This window comes from Carlito syrichta, unplaced genomic scaffold, assembly GCF_000164805.1.
Source record: "Carlito syrichta isolate Samal-C Ts95f unplaced genomic scaffold, Tarsius_syrichta-2.0.1 Scaffold303285, whole genome shotgun sequence".
Classification (NCBI taxonomy): domain Eukaryota; kingdom Metazoa; phylum Chordata; class Mammalia; order Primates; family Tarsiidae; genus Carlito; species Carlito syrichta.
Window position 1 is genome coordinate 183,535 of NW_007247381.1, and position 19,468 is coordinate 203,002.

Consider the following 19,468-nt stretch of genomic DNA (forward strand, 5'->3'; position numbering starts at 1 on the left):
TATGTACCATGTTTTGATTTAGTGTCATATTTAAGAAAACAAAAACATCTTTAGAAATTATTAGCAACTTCTTCAGCCATGGAAACACCTTACTGGAATAAACTCAGCATTCTGTGGGATCCTCTGAGTGATATCATTCAATTTAGAAAGAAGGTGAAGGAGGAGGCGTAGGAGGAAGGAGCGGGGAGGAAAGAACTGAAGAAGGAGGAGGAGGAGGAAGGGGCGGGCTCGTGTGTAGTGAAGTGAACATGCTGGGAGGAGAGTTGGTGGGTTATATCCCTTGGTGCAAGGATTGCTGCCACAGATGGAGGAAGGAGAATCAGTCATTTCACAATTGTATTTGGTGATATTCACCCACAGTTGTGAATATGCCCATGCACCACCTTCGAGAAGCCAAAGGGGTTACTAGTCCCTTGTATAAGCAACTCGTGTCTGTTCTTTGAGTTAATTGATAATCTTGGTTCCTTAAACTTGCTTTGTTTTAATTTTTAAAAAGATTTTTGAGGCCGACGGAAGGTATTTGTTGGACTCCATGTCCTTTTTCAGATAGCTGGTTGATGTCTCAACTCACCCCCTGACTTAACCAGTTTAAATTCTGTTTTTGGAAGGTGGTTATGAACTGCATGATAGTCTGTTAGTCTCTTTTCTCGTGATTTGTGACATTCTGAGGTTCTGGAGAGGAGGAACCCTGAAGGATCCAATAGAGCTACAGAGGGAATCATGATCATGAGAAGCAAAACACACATTCAGTCAGCGGACGGTTAGGTGTTCTGATTTGCAGTAACTTCAGAGAGGAGGGACTAAAGAGAGGAAATTAAGGTGGATTAATTCTAATAACTGGTAAAAGAAGCACAGTAAAATATTCCTTTGGGGAAAAGGAGCTGTCTTCCTCCTGTGTTTCAGCCATTTTGTGAAGTATTTTTTAGAACGTTCTGGAACAAGAGGTGTTTTACAAGTGAGAAGGGCATAGCTCGGAGGGGCTGAGGGGTTTTCTGGGTTCGTTCGGCTAGAATGGAGAATGTCCAGCTTCAAGCCCAGGGGTCACTGGCTCTGAAACTGTGGCTGGTTTCCTTTTGTCATTCTTCTGCCTCCAGACTATCTAGGAACTCAGTGACAGATGGAGGATTCCTACCCGTGGCTTCTGATTCCCAAACTTCACCCTTCTGTGGACTTTAGATAGTCCCACTCACTACCTAGAAAAGAGAACTTTGGGATCTCAAGGCCCCTCTAAAGGTCAGGAATGTTGGGAGCCATGGTGCCCTGCTGCCTGGAAGCGTACCTGGTAGAGTGTGAGCATGGGGATGGCTGGTGTGTCTGTCCACTCTGTTCTCTGCCTTAGCCCTAGAACCTAGACAAGTGATTGGTGCATTTAGATGCTCAGTAAATGTTTATTAAATGAATGTGAGTGAACGCTTGCTAGGATAGACGAGAGGGCAGGCAGGAGGGTTTGTGTTGTGTGGTAAGCAGGCAGGAGGGCCTGGCAGGAAGGAGGCAGGACAGGGAGTCTGGGAACAGGCATTCCATCCTCTGGACAGGGACTCGGAGGATTTCCGCCTCTGAGAGGACAAGTCTGCACACAACCAGGTAGGGCCAGGTGCCAAGGGGCAAAGGGCTGGCACTGGGGCTGGGGATCAGCACATCGCAGAACCCAGGGAGGTGTCAGCGCAGGCATGAAGTTGGCTGGGTAGAGCTACTCATGAGGCCCCCGGATCCCTGACTAGAGACAGGGCAGAGCCCAGAATGCGATGGCAGGGCTGCTGTCACTGAAGACCAACAGGCCACTCTTGACCTCTGTCCATTATGGTTAAAAAATAAATTGTGCAGTAATGTCTTTGTTTTTTCGTTCTTTATGTTTGTGTCAATGATGTTTTTCTGAGTTTCTTAAGATCAAAGGAACTTAATGTCTATGAGGTTTCTCTAACTTGATTGTAGGTTAAGGCCACGTGCCAAGTTCATATAGGGTTTATGACGATTGTATGCTATAGCAAATATGTCAGGAGTGTTAGTTATTTTTAAAACCATTAATAGTTTTTGTTATTACTGATTCTACTTTTCATCATGTGGGTTTACCATAGTTTACTTAATTGTTGCCATATTGTTAGATCTGTAGTTGTTTCTGTGTTTTCCATACTCTTACAAGTGATTCTAAAGTAAAATTCACTGATGGAGCCAATTCCACCTTTTTAAATATTTTTAGGTTAGATTCCCAGAAACATACTTCCAGGGTCAAATGCTTTAGACTTTTATATTTTTGGTAACAATTGATGAATATTGCTTCTCTCTCTAAGAGAGTTATAAGTTTATAGTGACAGCAAAAGTATACTGGGGCCAAGGCTTACTCTACTTTGACTTGAATGTAGGTTGTTTACAAGTTTTATATCAATAGTCCTAAAATGCACTCTCATTGTTATTTATTTGATAACCAATGAGAGGTATAATTACATTTCCCTTTTTTTTGAGTTGGAGTCTCATTCCGTCACCCAGACTGGAGTACAGTGACACACACATTTACGGCCACCCAACGTCAACTTGCTGGGCTCTGGCGATCCTTCTGTTTCAGCCTTCCAAGCAGCTGGAACTATAGGCTCTACCACACCCAGCTAATGTTTTATTTATCGTAGAGATGAGATCTTGCCAAGTTGCCCAGGCTGGTCTTGAACCTGTGGGCTCAGGCAATCCACTCGCCTTGGCCTCCCAAAGTGCTGGGATTATAGGCTGAACCACTGAGCCTGGGCTATTTCTCATTTTTGTATGTTACATTTCTTCTTTTGAAAATTGTCCTTGATTATATCTTTTATGTCTAGAATATTTGATCAAAAAAGAAAGCCACCTTACTGTGAATGATACAGGGTAGAACAGAATCTTGTAAGGGAAAGAATAACACCTTGGTATTCCATTGTTATGGGTTGAATTTTCAGTTCATCCAAGAAGAAAACCTTGGGTTAGAGCCCAGTGTGCTGCATGGTTACCATCAGGCTCTGTATTAAATGCTTGACCAACTTACTTGATTTTTCAACAACTCTTCAAGGTAGGTGCTGTCTTTATTATTCGTTTGAACCACTGCCAAGTAAGTTGGAGTTTTAAGAGAAACTTGGGCTTAAAAACAGTGGAATTTACAGCTGTAAAAAGGAGGATATAGGAGATGGCTTTCAGTCTGATCGCCCCCACATATCTTTTCATACTACCTCTGCTTTTCTAGCAAAGTGGAAATAATCCCACCAGTTGCAGGTATGTTGCTTAAGAGTCAGCCTCTTTTTTTTGTTTTTGTTTTTTTTGTGTGTGTTGGAGTCTCATTCTGTTGCCCAGGCTGGAGTGCAGTGGCACACTCATGGCCCCCCAGCATCGACCTGCTGGGCTCCAGTGATCCTTCCACCTCAACCTTCCAAGTAGCTGGAACTACAGGCGTGTGCTACCACGCCCAGCTAATTTTTTTAAATTTAGTGTAGAGATAAGATCTTGCCAAGTTTCCTGGACTGGTCTTGAACCTGTGGACTCAGAAAATCCTCTCTCCTCAGGCTCCCAAAGTGTTGGAATTACAGGCTGAGCCACCACACCCAGCCAAGAGTCAGCTTCTTTTAAAACATTAAATACCTCTGGAAGGGATTTGTTCTGGAAGGGCTTGTGTTGTTAACCATTAATGTGAACTAATAATAAGACGTCCTGTTTTTTTTTTTTTTTTTTTTTGACCCTGCTGGCAGTAGCTATTCCAAGGGGTGGAGCCTGGGTGGGGATGCCTGGAGAAGGGGAGCAAGGTTGTTGTATTTATAGCAGTCAGGAAAGGCAGGTCGAAGTGGAGAGTGGTGGGATACACAGAGCAGAGGGCTGGCTTCTGGTGGCTTAGCCCTTAGTGATATGGATTTTTCAGGTCAGCCTGGGCTTCGAGAGTGTCAGCTTCAATGGGTTGGCCAGCCAAGCCCCAGAGAGGGTCAGCTTGAGCGGCTGGTAAGGTCCCAGAAGTGTTTGCTCTAATGGGCTGGCAAGCCAAGCCCTGAGAATGTTGCAGCCCCCAGAAGTGTCTCAGCTTCGGAGTCTCTCCTTCTTCAAGCAGCTCTCCCAGTTCTGCTGACTCCGTCAACTGGTAAGCCAGCCCCCAGGGTATGTGGCTCTTTAGCTCTGAAGATCCTTTGCAGCTCTTCAGTTCGGGGTTCTTGTCTCGTACCCAGGAGGAATGAGGGGACACGGACAGCTGGAAAGTGAGAAAGCAGGATTTATTGAGAGGACTGAAAAGCTCCCGCAGTGGGAGGGGACCCGAGGGGGTTGCCAGTCTGTGGCTGGAACCTGGTGCTTATAGAGCCCTAAGACCAAGCTGATTGCCTAGCACTAGCTGTGAGCTGATTGGTCAGTACTAAGGAACAATCGTTAGGAGGTAGGGGCCTGATGGTGATCTGATAGGTTGATACTTGCCAGTAAGCTGGTTGGTTGTTTTTCCATCCCATCAGTGAGTACTTAAGCTCTAACTTGAGAGGTTCATAGGGAGCGACAGACAAGCATTTCCTGTGTCAAAACTCTGCATTGAAGCCTGGGTGTGGTGGCTTACACCTGTAATCCCTTCACTCTGGGCAACATAGTGAGATGGTGTCTCAACAAAAAATAAAAAATTAGCTGGCCATGGTGGTGTGCACCTGTAGTCCCAGCTACTTGGGAGATTGAGGGGGGAGGATGATGTGAGCCTAGGATGTTGAGGCTGTGGTGAGTCATGATTGTGCCACTGCACTCCTGCCTGGGCAACAGAGTAAGGCCACAACTCAAAAAAAACCCCAAAAACAAACAAACAAAAAACCACACACACAAAAATTCTCTGCACTGGGCCAGCCCTTCCTCCCAGAAAGAGGAAGGGACGTACTTCCTCTTTCTTTTCTGTACTTCTCCCCACAAGGTCAGAGCAGTCAGGTGTGTTATGTTCATTGATACTGTCTGTGTTTTCTCACCATTTATAATAATGATGCTGTGAGCAAATGTGCAGGAAGTACAACACAGACAATTGAAAAAGTAAACTTGTAGAAGATGACTTATTTATAAATTGAGGACTGAATGCAGATTTTTGATGTATACTAATGAAAGTTATAGATTATATTCCACAACGAGACTCTTTAAATCCAATGACATATAGTTTCTTTAAGTTTGGGGATAGTGTCTTCCCTTTGCTCGTGCCTTTTGGACAGCTGTTTTCTTCTTTGTCTTTAGGTCATTCTTGGCATGCAAGACCCTTGTATTTTAAATAAACAGATTTTTTTGGTATAAATATGAAGCTGCTGGGAAATCAAGGCAAAACTGTTTTTTAGTGCACTTATGTGAAGTTGACAGTGACTGAGCTTGTGGGTCTCATGTTGGCCTGCTTTCTTAGTCTCTTGGAATTCTCCTGTGTGAAGTCATGAGACCCCTTGGTTTTCCCCTCTCAGTAAACAAACTACTAATGGCTCAGTATTTGAAACACAAAACTTTATAAATCATCTCCCTTATGGAGGAAGTGCCCAATCTGAAAATGAACGGCGGGTCCTAATAACCCAGCAGATCCTTCTGTCTAAGGGAAGCATCTCACGTGTAATTTGGCTTGCCAGGCCCTGTGAAGTAGGGTGAACGTGGCCTCCTCTGAAACGTGCAGCTGGCGTGAGCTGGCATCTGGGTGCGGCTGGTTGTGCTGGTTGTTTTCCGTCCTGGGTTCTCCTTGTTTTCACTCATCAGTGCTGGCTTCCCCACTTCTCGGTCCATTGCAGAAAGCATCTCCGCAGTGTGCAGCATGTAACTTTTAAAAACTTACCTCCAGCTCAGCCTGCCATCCCGCGCCTTTGGGAGGCTGAGGTGAGCGGATTGCCTGAGCCCGCGGGTCCGAGACCCGCCTGGGCAGCGAGACCTCATCTCTACAATAAATCAAAACATCAGCCGGGCGTGGTAGCACGCGCCTGTAGTTCCAGCTACTCGGAAGACTGAGGCGGAAGGATTGCCGGAGCCCAGCCGGTCGAGGCTGCGGTGGCTGGGAGCGGCCACTGCACTTCAGTCTGGGCGACAGAGTGAGGCTCCAACTCAAAAAAAAAAAAGAAAAATTTACCTCCATATGTTGGAAATCAACATATCTAAATAAAAAAGGTTTTTTTATTTTATAATATAATGTGTTAAGTGAGATTTATTTAATCAACTGGTCATATCTTTCTACTTCATGTTTCTCCAAACATCTAAAGATGCAGCTAGTCACATGAATAGGAAGAGCAGCAGTAGAGCCCACTTAATGTTTTGCAAAACCCTTGCTTGGTGATCAGAGGCCTTTGAGACAGGCCAGGACAGTGAGGCAGTCTCTGGTAAGTGGTGGGACAGTCCCCGCAGAGGCCACTGTCATATATGGCTTCCCTGACCCACTGCTCCCAGGACTCTGAAGATCCAGAACTGCATTCCTGTACTTTTTTCTCCTTGACTTTCTTTTTAATAATATTTGACCATTTAAAGGGTGTGTATTCAGCTGGGCTCGGTGGCTCAGCCTATTATCCCAGAACTCTGGGAGGCCTAGGAGAGTAGATTACCTGAACCTGTGGGTTTGAGACCAGCCCAGGCAACTTGGCGAGACCTTGTCTCTAAAATAAATAAAAAATTAGTCGGGCATGGTAGCGCACACCTGTAGTTCTAGCTACTTGGAAGACTGAGGTGGAAGGATCGCTGGAGCCTTGCAGGTTGTTGCTGGGTGGCCGCGAGCATGCCACTGCATTCCAGCCAGGGCAACAGAGTGAGACTCCAACTCAAAAAAATAAAAAAAAAACAAAGGGTATATATTCATTATAGAAAATTTAGAAACTTTCACAATTAAATAAAAGCACATAAATAGAAAACTTCCATGCTGCCACTAACAGGATCCTTCTTCCTGTTAATAGTTGTGGTATGTCCCTCTTGTATTGTGATTACATATATGTGTGTTTACAAAAAAAGGGATCAAACTGCATATTCTGTTTAGAAACTAGCTTTTTATGCTAAATATATTAGGAATTTTTTTTTCAGGTTATTAAATACTTGTCTACTATGTCTTTTAATAGTTTTACAGTATTCTGTTATATTGGTATTGTAGAAGTGACTTCTCCTGTCTCTTGTTATTGGACACTTAAATCCTTTCCAGTTTTTGATGTAGACAGCACTGTAATTGCTGTTCCTATCGCTACATGTATGCCCATTCATGCTGGGTCCGTTGTGTGGTATACCAGCTGGAGGCTTCTACAAAGCAGGGCCTGTGCAGTTAGTGTGTTTGGGAAGTGACCCCGGGAACAACAGTAGTGGATGGGGGATTTGAATCCCAGTTCAGAGGTGTGGCACAGACCTGACCACAGCTGAATGTGACTTTTTGAGGGGCCTCGTGGAATGCATGTTGGAACTGTCTGCTAGGGGAAGACGGGGGAAGCGTTTCTTCTTCATGTTTTGGGGGTCCACAGCTTCATTTCCCTGTGCTTCCGAGCATGCAGCAAGTGCCCAGTGTGTCACTAATGTCTAGCCGAGGAAGCTAGAGAGAGGTGTGACAGGCCGGGGTGAGGCCCTGCTATGCTGCACCTTCATGAGGGTGACCAGGAAGTGAACTGAGAGGATCTGCAGTAGGTCCCGTACACACATGTGCCTAGAAATAGACTGTCCTTCTGACTCAGAGGACATCCAAAATTGTGTCTTTTAAAATACAGATAGCCGGCTGGACTCAGAGGCTCAGCCTGTAATCCCAGCACTTTGGGAGGCCAAGGTGAGTGGATTGCTTGAGCCTGCGGGTTCGAGACCAGCCTGGGCAACTTGGCGAGACCTTGTCTCTACAATAAAATTAAAAAATTAGCTGGGCATGGCAGCGCGCGCCTGTAGTTCTGGCTACTTGGAAGACTGAGGTGGAGGGATCGCTGGCATCCAGCAGGTCGATGCTGGGTTAGCCTTGAAGCATGCCACTGCACTCCAGCCTGGGTGACAGAGTGAGATTCCAACTCAAAAAAAAAAAAAAAAATACAGATACCCATGGAGTGAAACTTTATGTTCTGATTGATTCATTATGAGACACATAGATTTTCTAGAACCTGCAGACACCTTGGGGTAAGACAGATGTGAGCCTTTGTCATAGAACTTCTGTTCCTTTGCGGGAGAGGCAGTAGACATGGAACAAATCTGTACGATCCCTCTGTCGGTTGTACATACTTGACACAGATGAAATGAAGCAGTGCTGTTAGTAGTGACTTGACAGGGCTGAGTCTGTGATGGGACCTGGGTGGAGTGGGGAGGTGCAGGGCTTAGGGACTTGAGCCCAAGGAGAAAGACATGGGAAGGAGGACGAGGCCCGTCTACATTCGCTACCTCTGGACAGCTGTTTTTTGCAGGTCGACACCCTGGGGAGAGGGGCTGTGGCTTCTGGAATGTGGCCTTTCCACAGTCTGTACACTATATGGGATTTGATCACCCTTAGATTTTTTTTTCTTTTTTAAGTTGGTGTCTCACTCTGTCACCCAGGATGGAGTGCGGTGGCACATCCATGGCTCACCATAGCCTCAACCTCCTGGGCTCAGGCAATCCTTCCTCCTCAGCCTTCCAAATAGCTAGAGAATCACTGGCACACCCCACCACACTCAGCTAATTTTTTGATTTATTGTAGAGACGAGATGAAGTCTCCCCGTGTTGCCCAGGCTGGTCTTGAACCCCTGGGCTCAGGCAGTCCTCTTGCCCCAGCCTCCCAAAGTACTGGGATTACAGACGTGAGCTACGGCACCCAGCTAGATTCTTAGTGTATCATTAACATTCAAAGTGCATAGCAGGTGATCACTGTTCTTCCTTTGATGTTTTGGAGCATCCTTCAGGATGTTGGAGTGCCTCAGGGTTATTTTCATCAGTCTCAGATTAATACTTGCACAGCATAAATAGATGGAGAGTTCCCATTAGCCAGGGCTAGGGGCTGGTTGTGTCATTGTAATTCTGCTTCACGTAAGAGCAGCATAATTCAGCTGCTTCTTTGCTTTAGAGAGCTCAGAAAATGCAGCTTTCAAGACATACATTTTTCACTGGACCTTTTTGTTATACAATGCCCAGGATGTTTTCATCATCTAAATAGAAAGTTAAGGAGTCACCTTCTTACGTTGAGGGATGTTCCCCACATCTGTTACCAATAGTCCAGTTTATCCACTTCAGGAGAAAATAGACCTTGGAGTATTATAGTCCCAGATTAAAGCACATTCTTCTTTTTCAGTGATATGTAAAACCACAGGAATCAGAATGTCTGATATTGGAAGATTATAATGTTAAATCTCATCTCCCAAGCCAGGGTTTCCCAAATTTCAATCACTTGTGTACTGCCTTTGTGATTTGGTATTTTCTATATGCTAATGCTTTTAAATATCTAATGCTTCCTCTATAGTGACTCAATTTTTACGTCAATAAATTTACTTATGAAAGAATGTATGTATTATTGAAAATGTGAAAGGTAAATTTAATGCTATATCCTTGCTATTAGCACAAGAACACTTGGCTGTGTCCCATCCAAAGTCATCATACCCATGTCGGTTGATACGGCTCTCATAGCCGCCCTGACCCATCCTTCACCAGGCGTGCAACCCTGGCAAGTGGCCTGGCTTTTCCAAGCTTCGGTGTCCGTGGGTGTGTCATGGGGATAACAAGACATATCACCTGCTCAGCGCTCAGCATAGTCCCTGATGTAATTGCTCTGTCCACGGAAGCAGGGACAAGAAGGCCTTGTGGAAGCAGTGGTTGTTACTCTTGCTGAAAAGAACAGTGTTGGAGAGCTAGAAATTACATAAGCACTTCCATTCTGGGGTTGGGTCTGAAGGTGCTAGAATAACAGACCAAAGAACTGGCCAGTTTGATAGTATCCCTAGTTTTCCATTACTGGTTGTGTGACTCCATCAGGTCTGTTAACCCCTCTGGGGTGTGGTTTCTTCATCACACAAGTTAGGGGGTTGACTTTATCCCATGATATTCAGCTTATGGGGTGCCGCTGTCTGAGTGGTTCTCATTACAGGGTATGGTTCATCTGAAATCAGAGCATTTAAAATTTTGTTTTGTTTTGACTGACCATTTAACTAATACACAAAATAAGCCAGGAGTTTTCTTGTTTTCTTTATGTATGACCAATGATCACCAGGTTTCATGTTAGCAAGCTGAGTCAATTAGTAATTGCTTTTGACGCTATACGTAATTAATTACATAATTACGAGCTATTGACGTGTAGTTCTAGTAAACTTACATAATAAAAATCAAGGAATTTTTGAAGGATTTACAAAAGAAAAATATGAATAAATTATTTCTACACAATTGACTTACATTTAAATTACGTTTAATATGTCTTTGCCAAAATCTGAACCACTTGACTTATCACTGCCATCGGTTAAAAATTTTATGTGGGCCGGGTGCAGTGGCTCAAACCTGTAATCTCAGCACTTTGGGAGGATTGCCTGAGCCTGCGGGTTCAAGACCAGCCTGGGCAACTTGGTGAGACCTTGTCTCTACAATATATCAAAAAAAATTAGCCGAGTGGGTAGCGTGCATCTATAGTTCCAGCTACTTGGAAGGCTGAGGCGGGAGGATTGCCTGAGCCCAGCAGGTCGATGCAGGGGTGGCCGTGATCGTGCCACTGTATTCCAGTCTGGGCAACAGAGTAAGACTCCAGATCAAAAAAAACAAAAGCAAAAACAAAAACAATTATATGTGAATTTCTAACCAAATGGCCCACTATTGAAATAACTTTTATATTTCTGACCCAGATGACTTATCACATCCCTTCTAGATCAGAGATTCTACAGTTTTTATGAATTTCAATCTCCTGGTAATATAGATCTGGACTTGGTAGTGATAAAGTTGAAATCAATAAAGCAAAATAAAATTTTAAAAACCTTCTATAGCTGCTCTTTCAGATGGATATATATATAAAAGTATAGGTATGTATATTATAACATGCCAATCATTTCCTTTTTTTTTTTAACTTAGGAATAGCTCTTAGAAGTTGTCACAGTTTCTTCTTTCTTTTGAATGACTGCAAAGTTTTTCACCAAATGGATATTTACAGTTATTTAACCAATCTCCTTATAAGTGGACATTTAGACTTTTTTCTATCTTCTGCTATTATGCACAGTAGTGCTGACATGAATGTCTTGTGCATATGAGATTTTGTGTATATGTTAGTATCTCTATATGTTAAATTGCTGGGTCCAAAGATACGTGCATTTGTAAATTTTTTTTTTCTATCAGGCTTACTCTTTTGCCTAGGCTGGAGTGCAGTGGCATGCTCACAGCTACTACCGCCTCAACCTGCTGGACTCAGGTGATCCTTCCACTTGAGCCTTTCAAGTAGCTGGAGCTACAGGCATGTGCTACAGGCATGTGCCCGACTGAATTTTTTGATTTATTGTAGAGACGAGGTCTCGTCATGTTGCTCAGGCTGGTCTTGAACCCCTAGGCTTAGACTGTAATTTTAAATTTTTAGTAAATTGTTCTTCACGGAAGTTGAACAATATATGCTCCCACCAGCAGTACATAAGCAAACATGTTTGTATTCAGCCATGTTTTCCAGTTTGAATACTATGCCACACTGTTTTCTCCAGGAGATGCTGATGAGATGGGTGATCATGCTATTTGTGCAGATTTCACAGAGATTGAATATTACACTGCAGACCACTTTCTAGCCTGTGTGTTTGCTGAATTAAAAGCCTGCACTGTTAAGTATCTTGGAAGGTGTTTTACGTTGCTTTAGAGCACAATTATATCAGCACAGAAAAACCCCCCAGCTGAAGATTAGCCACAAATTAAAGCCTTCCATGGAGTTCCATTCTCAAAACATAATAAAGCCTATTGCACATACTCTGCCAAAGGTTTGGCTATAATGATTTATCTTCGCTTTATTTTTGTTTAAATTTAGAAGGAAAAGGCATTATGTCTAGGTACTGTTTCCATTTTTTCAGAGGAAACTGATATTAGTTGATGGAGTTCAACTAAAACAAAATATCACCCTCTTCTTAATTCTGTTCATTACTATTTGATTGTATATATGCGTATGCACACACACACACACCTCAGATCCAAGAGATAAGGTTTCTTTGCTTCTTTTAAGAAATTAAGAGTGGTTTGTGTTTAGGACTTCTTATATCGGTTTTAGGAAAATCATAACAGTTATTCATAAACCATGATTTCCTTTCTCATTTCTCTTTGGACTGTGGTGTGGTGTGTAGGAAAGTCAATTCCTAAAGGAACTTAGGTTGTATCTTCTTATGCTAATGTGGGCCTTTCTAAAATTGACCATCATTCTAATAGTTGAGAGATTTGTTGTTTTCTTTTTTTTACTTTTATAAAAGAACAACAGATGTTCTATAACTTTTTAAGTGAAGTTTTCCTTCTTAATTTGACTTTCAAATATGGTCCTTAGTTCCCTAATAATTCACTTACAAGGAAAAATTTTTCCATTACTGACCTATTTGAAAAACCATAGAGATGTTGGATGTAATATTTACAGTGAAGATAGCCTATCATTAATATAAAATTGCCTGGAGCTATTCAAATAAAATACAAATTAAAAAGTTATTAGGTAATCACCTTTTACATTTTTCTTTTTACCACATGCATTGCTTTTGAGAGAAGCTGTCCGCTCATAGCTAGAGTCTGTTGCATTTTAAATTGTCCTATTCCATAAGAAAGCAGTTTGTCATGCTGTTCACATGGTGGAGAACAGTCCTTTAATGGAATGAGGCTTTGTTGTGGTCTGTGGCTCTGGGCCTGCTCCTTCCCCACAAATCACCAAAGCTCATGACTGCTACAGTCAAGGAGCAAAACCGTTTTCACTGACCCATAACACCCTCTAACATCCTAACAGTTTGTGTTTTTAAAAGTTAAAGGAACATTGTGTTTATGCTTATAAAATGAACCGTTAAGCTAGCATGATCTGATATTTCATGCTCTTGTGACCAAGAAGAGGAGATCTTTGAAAGATTTCATGGACATTATGGGGAATGTGGAGAGTGACTGCCATTTTTGCCAGTAATTGTTACAAATATTTTCTGTGGAGTGTCTGGGTGTGAGTGCAGAGTGTAAACATGGAAGCTGTAGAAGCTGGCAGGCGAGACCCTCTGTTTCCAGCCAGCTGCCTGAGCATGTTCACTTGTGTGTTGCAGGTACTTCTCCCGGCAGCTGGTCTGTTGCAGTTACAGGATGTGAAGAAGACTTGCTGTGAATTTTTGGAATCCCAGCTTCACCCTGTCAACTGCCTAGGAATCCGGGCTTTTGCTGACATGCACGCGTGCACAGACCTCCTGAACAAGGCCAACACCTATGCAGGCAGGTGGAGCAGACCGTAGCTGGGTATGAGACTGGGAGGCACCTGGGACTCTTGAGTTCTCAGATATTCTGCATGGTCTCTGGAAAGTCGTGTCATGTTTCCAGATCCAGCCTTTATAAAATACATTTAACATCTTATAGTGGCAGTGCTGAGTAATGGAAACATACTCATAAAGTTGTGAACTTAAAAAAGCAACTAAAATTGGTATTGAGCCTGAATAATAGAATAGCTGGTTTTATAGAATAGCTAGTGTTATGCAAGTATTGAATCTCTGTTTTTCTTTCAGATTGTCAAATGGATAGGCGTATGTGTGAAATTAAATTATTTTAGCTCTGTGATTTTTTTTTACATCCATATATCCCTGAAAACAATTTTGTGGCTTAAAAATTCCTCACAGCAGTAAAATTGGAATGTGTATGGGTGGAGTAGAAAAGTAGACCCTCAGTCTGGGCAGCCGTCTCTGTAGACACTCGTTTCCACAACTTCCTGTTGGCTTCTCCCTGGGGGGAGGGGTCTATGACTTCATCTGGGAGCCTCCATGGTCTGCTGTGTGGGCCCCACGCACCCCCAGCTCTGTAGCAGGGGAGGAGAGATTCTTATTAGAACTTTGGATGTGGCTAAAGTCCACAACAGTTACCTGTAATGTATTTTCTGAAGTTTACAAATATTTCAAAAATGCATATTAAAAGTGATTATTAGGAAGTTTCTCATTTGTTTTTAAGCACTGTTTCTGGAATATAAACCTGGTGGACACTGCCATCCACCATCTGGTTGCGAGACTCTGCCCTGCATCTGTGAGACCCGGTGGGAACAATTCTCACAGGAGCTTCCCCTTAGTGAACTCTAGAACCACGCTTCCCCCAGTCTTCACATGCAAGAGCCCTGCTCTGAACGCTGCTTCCGTGTGCTCACTCTGATGAGGGAAGGAGCTTTGGGTACATAGATCTGGGTAGGCGTGTGCGTACATGGGTACACATGTGCATGGACTAAGCATTTGAAGAGGAGTATTCCTAGAATCCCTCTTGCATTCCAGAGAAATAATGGCTCAAAGTGGTTAGTTGAAAAAACAAAAACAGTGCTTAAGAAGCACAACAGCTCTAGTAAACTTGAACTTGATTTATTTCTGTGGGGTGGCTTGATGACCTGATTATCCCTTATAAAACTGTTCAGTGGGAAAATGTGATCCAGAAAGCTTTTATGGATGCGCTTTTAGAGCATAGCCCTTCTGTGAAGTTGGAGAATGCCTGTAACAGTAATGACATTAGTGCAGTCCCTTTGAGGGGATGAGGGCACCTTATGAAAAACTAAAGACAAGTTTGAATTCATTGGTGTGTTCGAGTGCAACCAATTCTGTTCTTTAACTAAGTAGAAAATATTCCTTGTAAATCTAAACTCCGTTAACTGGTAGACATAGTGAACCTGTTATAGGTGACTTGCATTAAGAAAACCAAGATGGCTTTTATATTTGTGGGTAGTTTTTTTTCCTGCATGAAGCAGTCACCATTTAACGTTGTGTCTTTCTTGGGCTGTTGGTTGTGTGCATTGTGCTTGATGAATGCTCTTGACTCTTAACAGTAGGAAGAGGCGGAGGTGGTGGCGTTGGGGAGCGAATGGGAGAGAATGAATAAAGCAGGATTAATGCACAAGCTATCCAAACATAGTTCATGTGATATAATAGAACTCTTAGCTTTGCTTATATCAGAACCAACTCATTTACTGCATTTTTAGGAGGTAGAGTTTGTTATTTTCTTCTCTTAAAATCTTAAATTTATTGTAGTATGCTACAAAATATGAAAAATATTCCACCATAATTAGAACGCCTCTATATCTTAGTTTGTAGAGTCCTCCTTTGTAATTAGAATGTTTCATGGAAAAATTGACACAGCAAAATTATGTTGATTCTTCTTTTATTTTTATTTTTAGTCAGGGTCTTACTCTGTTGCCGAGGCTGGAGTGCAATGGCATGATCACAGCTCACCACAGCCTTGACCTCCCAGGCTCAGGCAATCCTCCTACCTCAGCTTCCCAAGCTGCTGGGACTACAGGCGTGTGCCACCACATCTGGTTAATGTTTTGATTTTTTTTGTAGTGATGAGGTCTTGCTATGTTTCCCAGACTGGTCTTGAACTCCCTGGTTCAAGCGATTTTCCTGCCTCAGCCTCCCAAAGTGCTGGGATTACAGGTGTGAGTCACTGTGCCTGACCTGATTCTTCATTATTAACACACTATATTTTCAGAGTTTCGTCTTATAGGATATATTGCTTATATACCATGTTTCTGAATCGTATATTTGCTTGAGCTTCTTAGGTTTACAGGTAACATTTTAAAACATCTTTTATTATGAAAAATTGTAAACACATACAAGAATAGAACAGTAGTCATTACTCAACTTCAAAAACTCAAGATGTTAATCTTGTTTCAACTATAGCCCTCTTTCCTTATCTCTGTTGATTTTTATTTGCGGACTTTTTAATGAAGTCTAATATACAAAAGGAAAAGGGCACAAGTCATAAGTCTGCAGTTTGATCAATTTTATATAACTTTTTGTATTATTTTGAAGCAGTTGTCATATTTTATCTATGCTTTTCATCCTTATTTATTTATTTATTTATTTCGAGACAAGATCTCACTCTGTCACCCAGGGTGAAGTGCAGTGGTACCATCATAGTTCACTGTAGCTTCAAACTCCTAGCCTTAAGTGATCCTCCCACCTCAACATTTTGAGTAGCTGGGACTATAGTGTGCACCATCAAGCTTGGCTAATTTTTAAATATTTTTGTAGCGATGGGGTTTTGCTGTATTGCCTAGGTTGGTCTCAAACTCCTGAGCTCAAGTGATCCTCCCGCCTCGGCCTCCCAATGTGCTACGATTACAGGCATGAGCCACCCCACCTGGCTTATCCTTATATTTTTAAACAAATACAATTACAAAGACCACAACATAATTAAGCTATGTCTATATTTTTAGTGTACTGGTAACTGGTTGCAGCAGACTTTCTAAAATAAATAATCCAGAATAGTACTGTAAAATAACTGTTCTTCACAGTGAAAGCATCTGATTGTTATTCCTATTTTAAACAAATAGGAGGCAGGGAGGAAAAGAGTCCATGTGGAAGATGTCTATGGCTCTCTTCTTGCCATAAGCAAATAATTGTTTTTAGTTATCTGCAAGCACTTGGTGTCCAGGATATCTGCCCAAACTTCTCGGTTCCTTTCACGTTAGCTATACAGCATGCTGAGAGACCTGAGAGAGTGGAGGGCACAGCAGCCGTGAAGGTGGTGCCTCACTTCTTCTCCCTGTCATGGGTGGTGGGCTAGTAGGGCTTGGAACAGGCTTATCTAGGCGAGAAAGAGAAAGGAACGGACAAGTGGTAGTAGAAGAGTCGACACACACATGGGAAACTGAAGGGGGGGGCAGGGCTGAGGATGGGTGAAGGAGGAGCCTGGAGCCTCGAGGTGCATTCAGGCCCTCCCTCCCAACTTCTCCCTTCCTGTGATGCCTGCAGAGTGACCAGACTTCTGCATATGCTAGCAGGTGTCTTGTGTCCCTCTCCCTTGTCTTAAATGAACTTTGCCTTTTCCCTAGGCCTGTTTGTTAGAGCAGACTTCTCCAAGGGACCAACCCCACTCACTGGGAGCCTGGTAGAAGATACCCCTCTAGCCCATGGCCCTGTCCTGCTGCCTGCCTCATTTTCTGTAAAAGAAGTTCTTTTTTTTAGCTTGGGACTACAGGCATGTGCCAACACACTTGACTCATTTCTTGATTTTCCGTAGAGACAGGGTCTCTCTGTGTTGCCTAGGCTGATCTCAAACTCCTGAGCTCAAGCAATCCTCCTACCTTGGCCTCCCAAAGTGTCAGGATTACAGGGTGAGCCACCATGCCTGGCCTGTAAAAGCAGTTCTTATAACGTTTTCTTCTGTAGAAAATTGACTCTAATCATTTGCCCCCTTCTGTAATTTAGGCTAGGAATCACTACTTTCGATAAAAATGTGTTAATAAGCTCACAATTCCAGTGCTGTCCTCTTGAAAGAAACTTGTGCTGAGTGAATGATTTTAATAATGGCATTACCAGCCTTGATGGTGTGGCATGCATGCTGAAGACTAGGTGCTGATTAGTCAAGGGTCTATTGCAGTGTTACTTGACCGGCGCAGAAGAATCTTCCTTTGGTGCAGAAGAATCTTCTTTGAAGAGTTTGAAGAGTCGTGGAGCTCTTGACTGATGTGCTTCTTAGCTGAACTTGTGCCAGCTCAGATGAGGCTTCTTAAAAGAATAAAAACTCCATACAGTCTCTGCTCTGCTTTGTTGACAGTTGTTTTTTGTTTTGTTTTGTTTTTTAGCTTATATGAGTTAGCTGTCTTGAGGTTTTACCACTGTTCATGGCTCTGCTGGAGACCTACGTGGGACTTTTTCCTCTAGAGCTTTATAATATTGAAAATCAGAGCATCACAGTATTAGTGTTATAGGGCATTTAGCAATTATGTAGTCTAACACTTTCATTTTATTAATTAGGAAAATGAAGACCAGAGAGATTTTACTTCTCCCAAAAACACTCTGCCAGGGTTGAGTGGTTTGTGGGTCTTGGTATTGTTGTTACCTGTGTGCTTGCCCTCATTTCTCGGGGACTCCTGCATGAGGCCGAGTACAGAAGAAACACAGAGACTCCTAGTGGGACATCTGTTGATCTGAAAGGTGCTTGGTGTTCAGAAATTAAATACATAGGGTACCTTGTACCTTATCAGTGGGTATGAAACAGAACAGGTAGACTTGAACTTGGGGTGTGAATCTCATAGACTTAATTGGGGGTGAGTCCTGCCTGCTGATTGGGTGTGGTGGTCCCTAGGGGTCAACTTTCACTTCACAGTAAGCTTATTCTGTCTGTTGGAAGGAAGTGAACAGGAAAACCCAGTGCCTCTAGAAAGTGAGGAAGAAGACTTCCATGTGTATGGAAGAATGTATTTGCATATTGCCGGCTATATGTGTAGTTTGTGTGATGTATATTGTATATGCATGCCATAGTCTATATATGGGGAATGATGCCCTACTGCAGTTATGGTATTTGTTCAGAGAGAAGGAGCTGATTGTTAAATGCAAGTTTAGCAATGCTGGTCTTTATTCGATGGCTGTTGGTAAACCACTCAAGGCAAATTACTTATGTCACAGTGAAGATGTGTTCTGTAAGCAGAATGACCTGTTGGCATTGGGTGAAAGGGTTAGATGCAATAGTCAGTTGGTAACAGGGTGGGAACAGGGTCATTGAAGACTGAGAAGGCGATGATACAAGAGTGTAGATCGGACAAACAGGCTTTGCGGGCAGGCTGCCAAGGTGACCTGCCTGTTAGCATTACACTGCAGGTAAACACTTTGTGGGTGCACTTTAATGTGTGCATGTGTGTAGGCAGGGTGCAGTCACTGCTGATTTTACTGTACATCACTGAGATATAGTAAGCTGCGTAAGAATCCATTCAGGGAAAAGGAAGACTTTTTTGCCTCATCTTTATAAGTATTATGCTTGTATTAGCCAGACTAATATAAAGATGTTAGAGTTTTAGTTGGTAGTATTTTGAGAGAGAATGATGAACTGAAACCCAGAATTCATGGTCAGGTTGATGATGAAGAAACCATTTTGTACCAGGAGTGGCTGGAAGACTAAGGAGTGTATAAACCATGGAAGGAAAATATGGAGAAAAATTGCTCTCTGTGAAATTCTGAAGGAATTTTGTAAGAGACAAATTAATCCTGTTCTGTTGACTATGGTAGGCGACTATGGTGAACGCCGCCTCCCATAAGAGGGAGACAGATCTTATGCAATACAAAGAAGAGCTTCTGCTAACAGTGGGTGATATGCCTGTCTTGCTGCCTGTTGATGTGTGCAAATTGTAGCCAGAAAACATTCATGGTGAACCCTTTGGAGGCTTCTCATCCATATTATAAATGTTGTGTTGGAGACCTTTCCAGTCTCTTCTATCAACTATATCTTAGGATTTTTGTGGTTTCACTGAGAAAGAACCAGCAGGGTTTGTGAAACAATTCCTATTGGGGTTAAACAGAGGATGGGATGGGATGGCTAAGGGGGAGTTGTTTAATGGGTGTAGAATTTCATGTTTGCAAGACGAACAAGTTCTGGAGAAGTTTCACACCAGCGTGGATATGCTGAACACTGCTGAACTCTTCACTTGAAAATGGTTAGGGCGTGAAAA

General features: G+C 42.7%; 1 protein-coding gene across 5 annotated transcripts in view; it reads left to right on the top strand.

Moving 5' to 3' along the window:
• Positions 1–19,468, top strand: part of KLHL2 (kelch like family member 2) — a 117,943-nt gene that overhangs the window by 48,063 nt on the left and 50,412 nt on the right. For all 5 annotated transcript variants that reach the window (XM_008058298.1, XM_021712458.1, XM_021712457.1 and 2 more), the window contains one exon: positions 13,107–13,269. In XM_008058298.1, the coding sequence (XP_008056489.1) occupies positions 13,107–13,269 (163 nt within the window). The remainder of the gene's footprint in view (positions 1–13,106; positions 13,270–19,468) is intronic.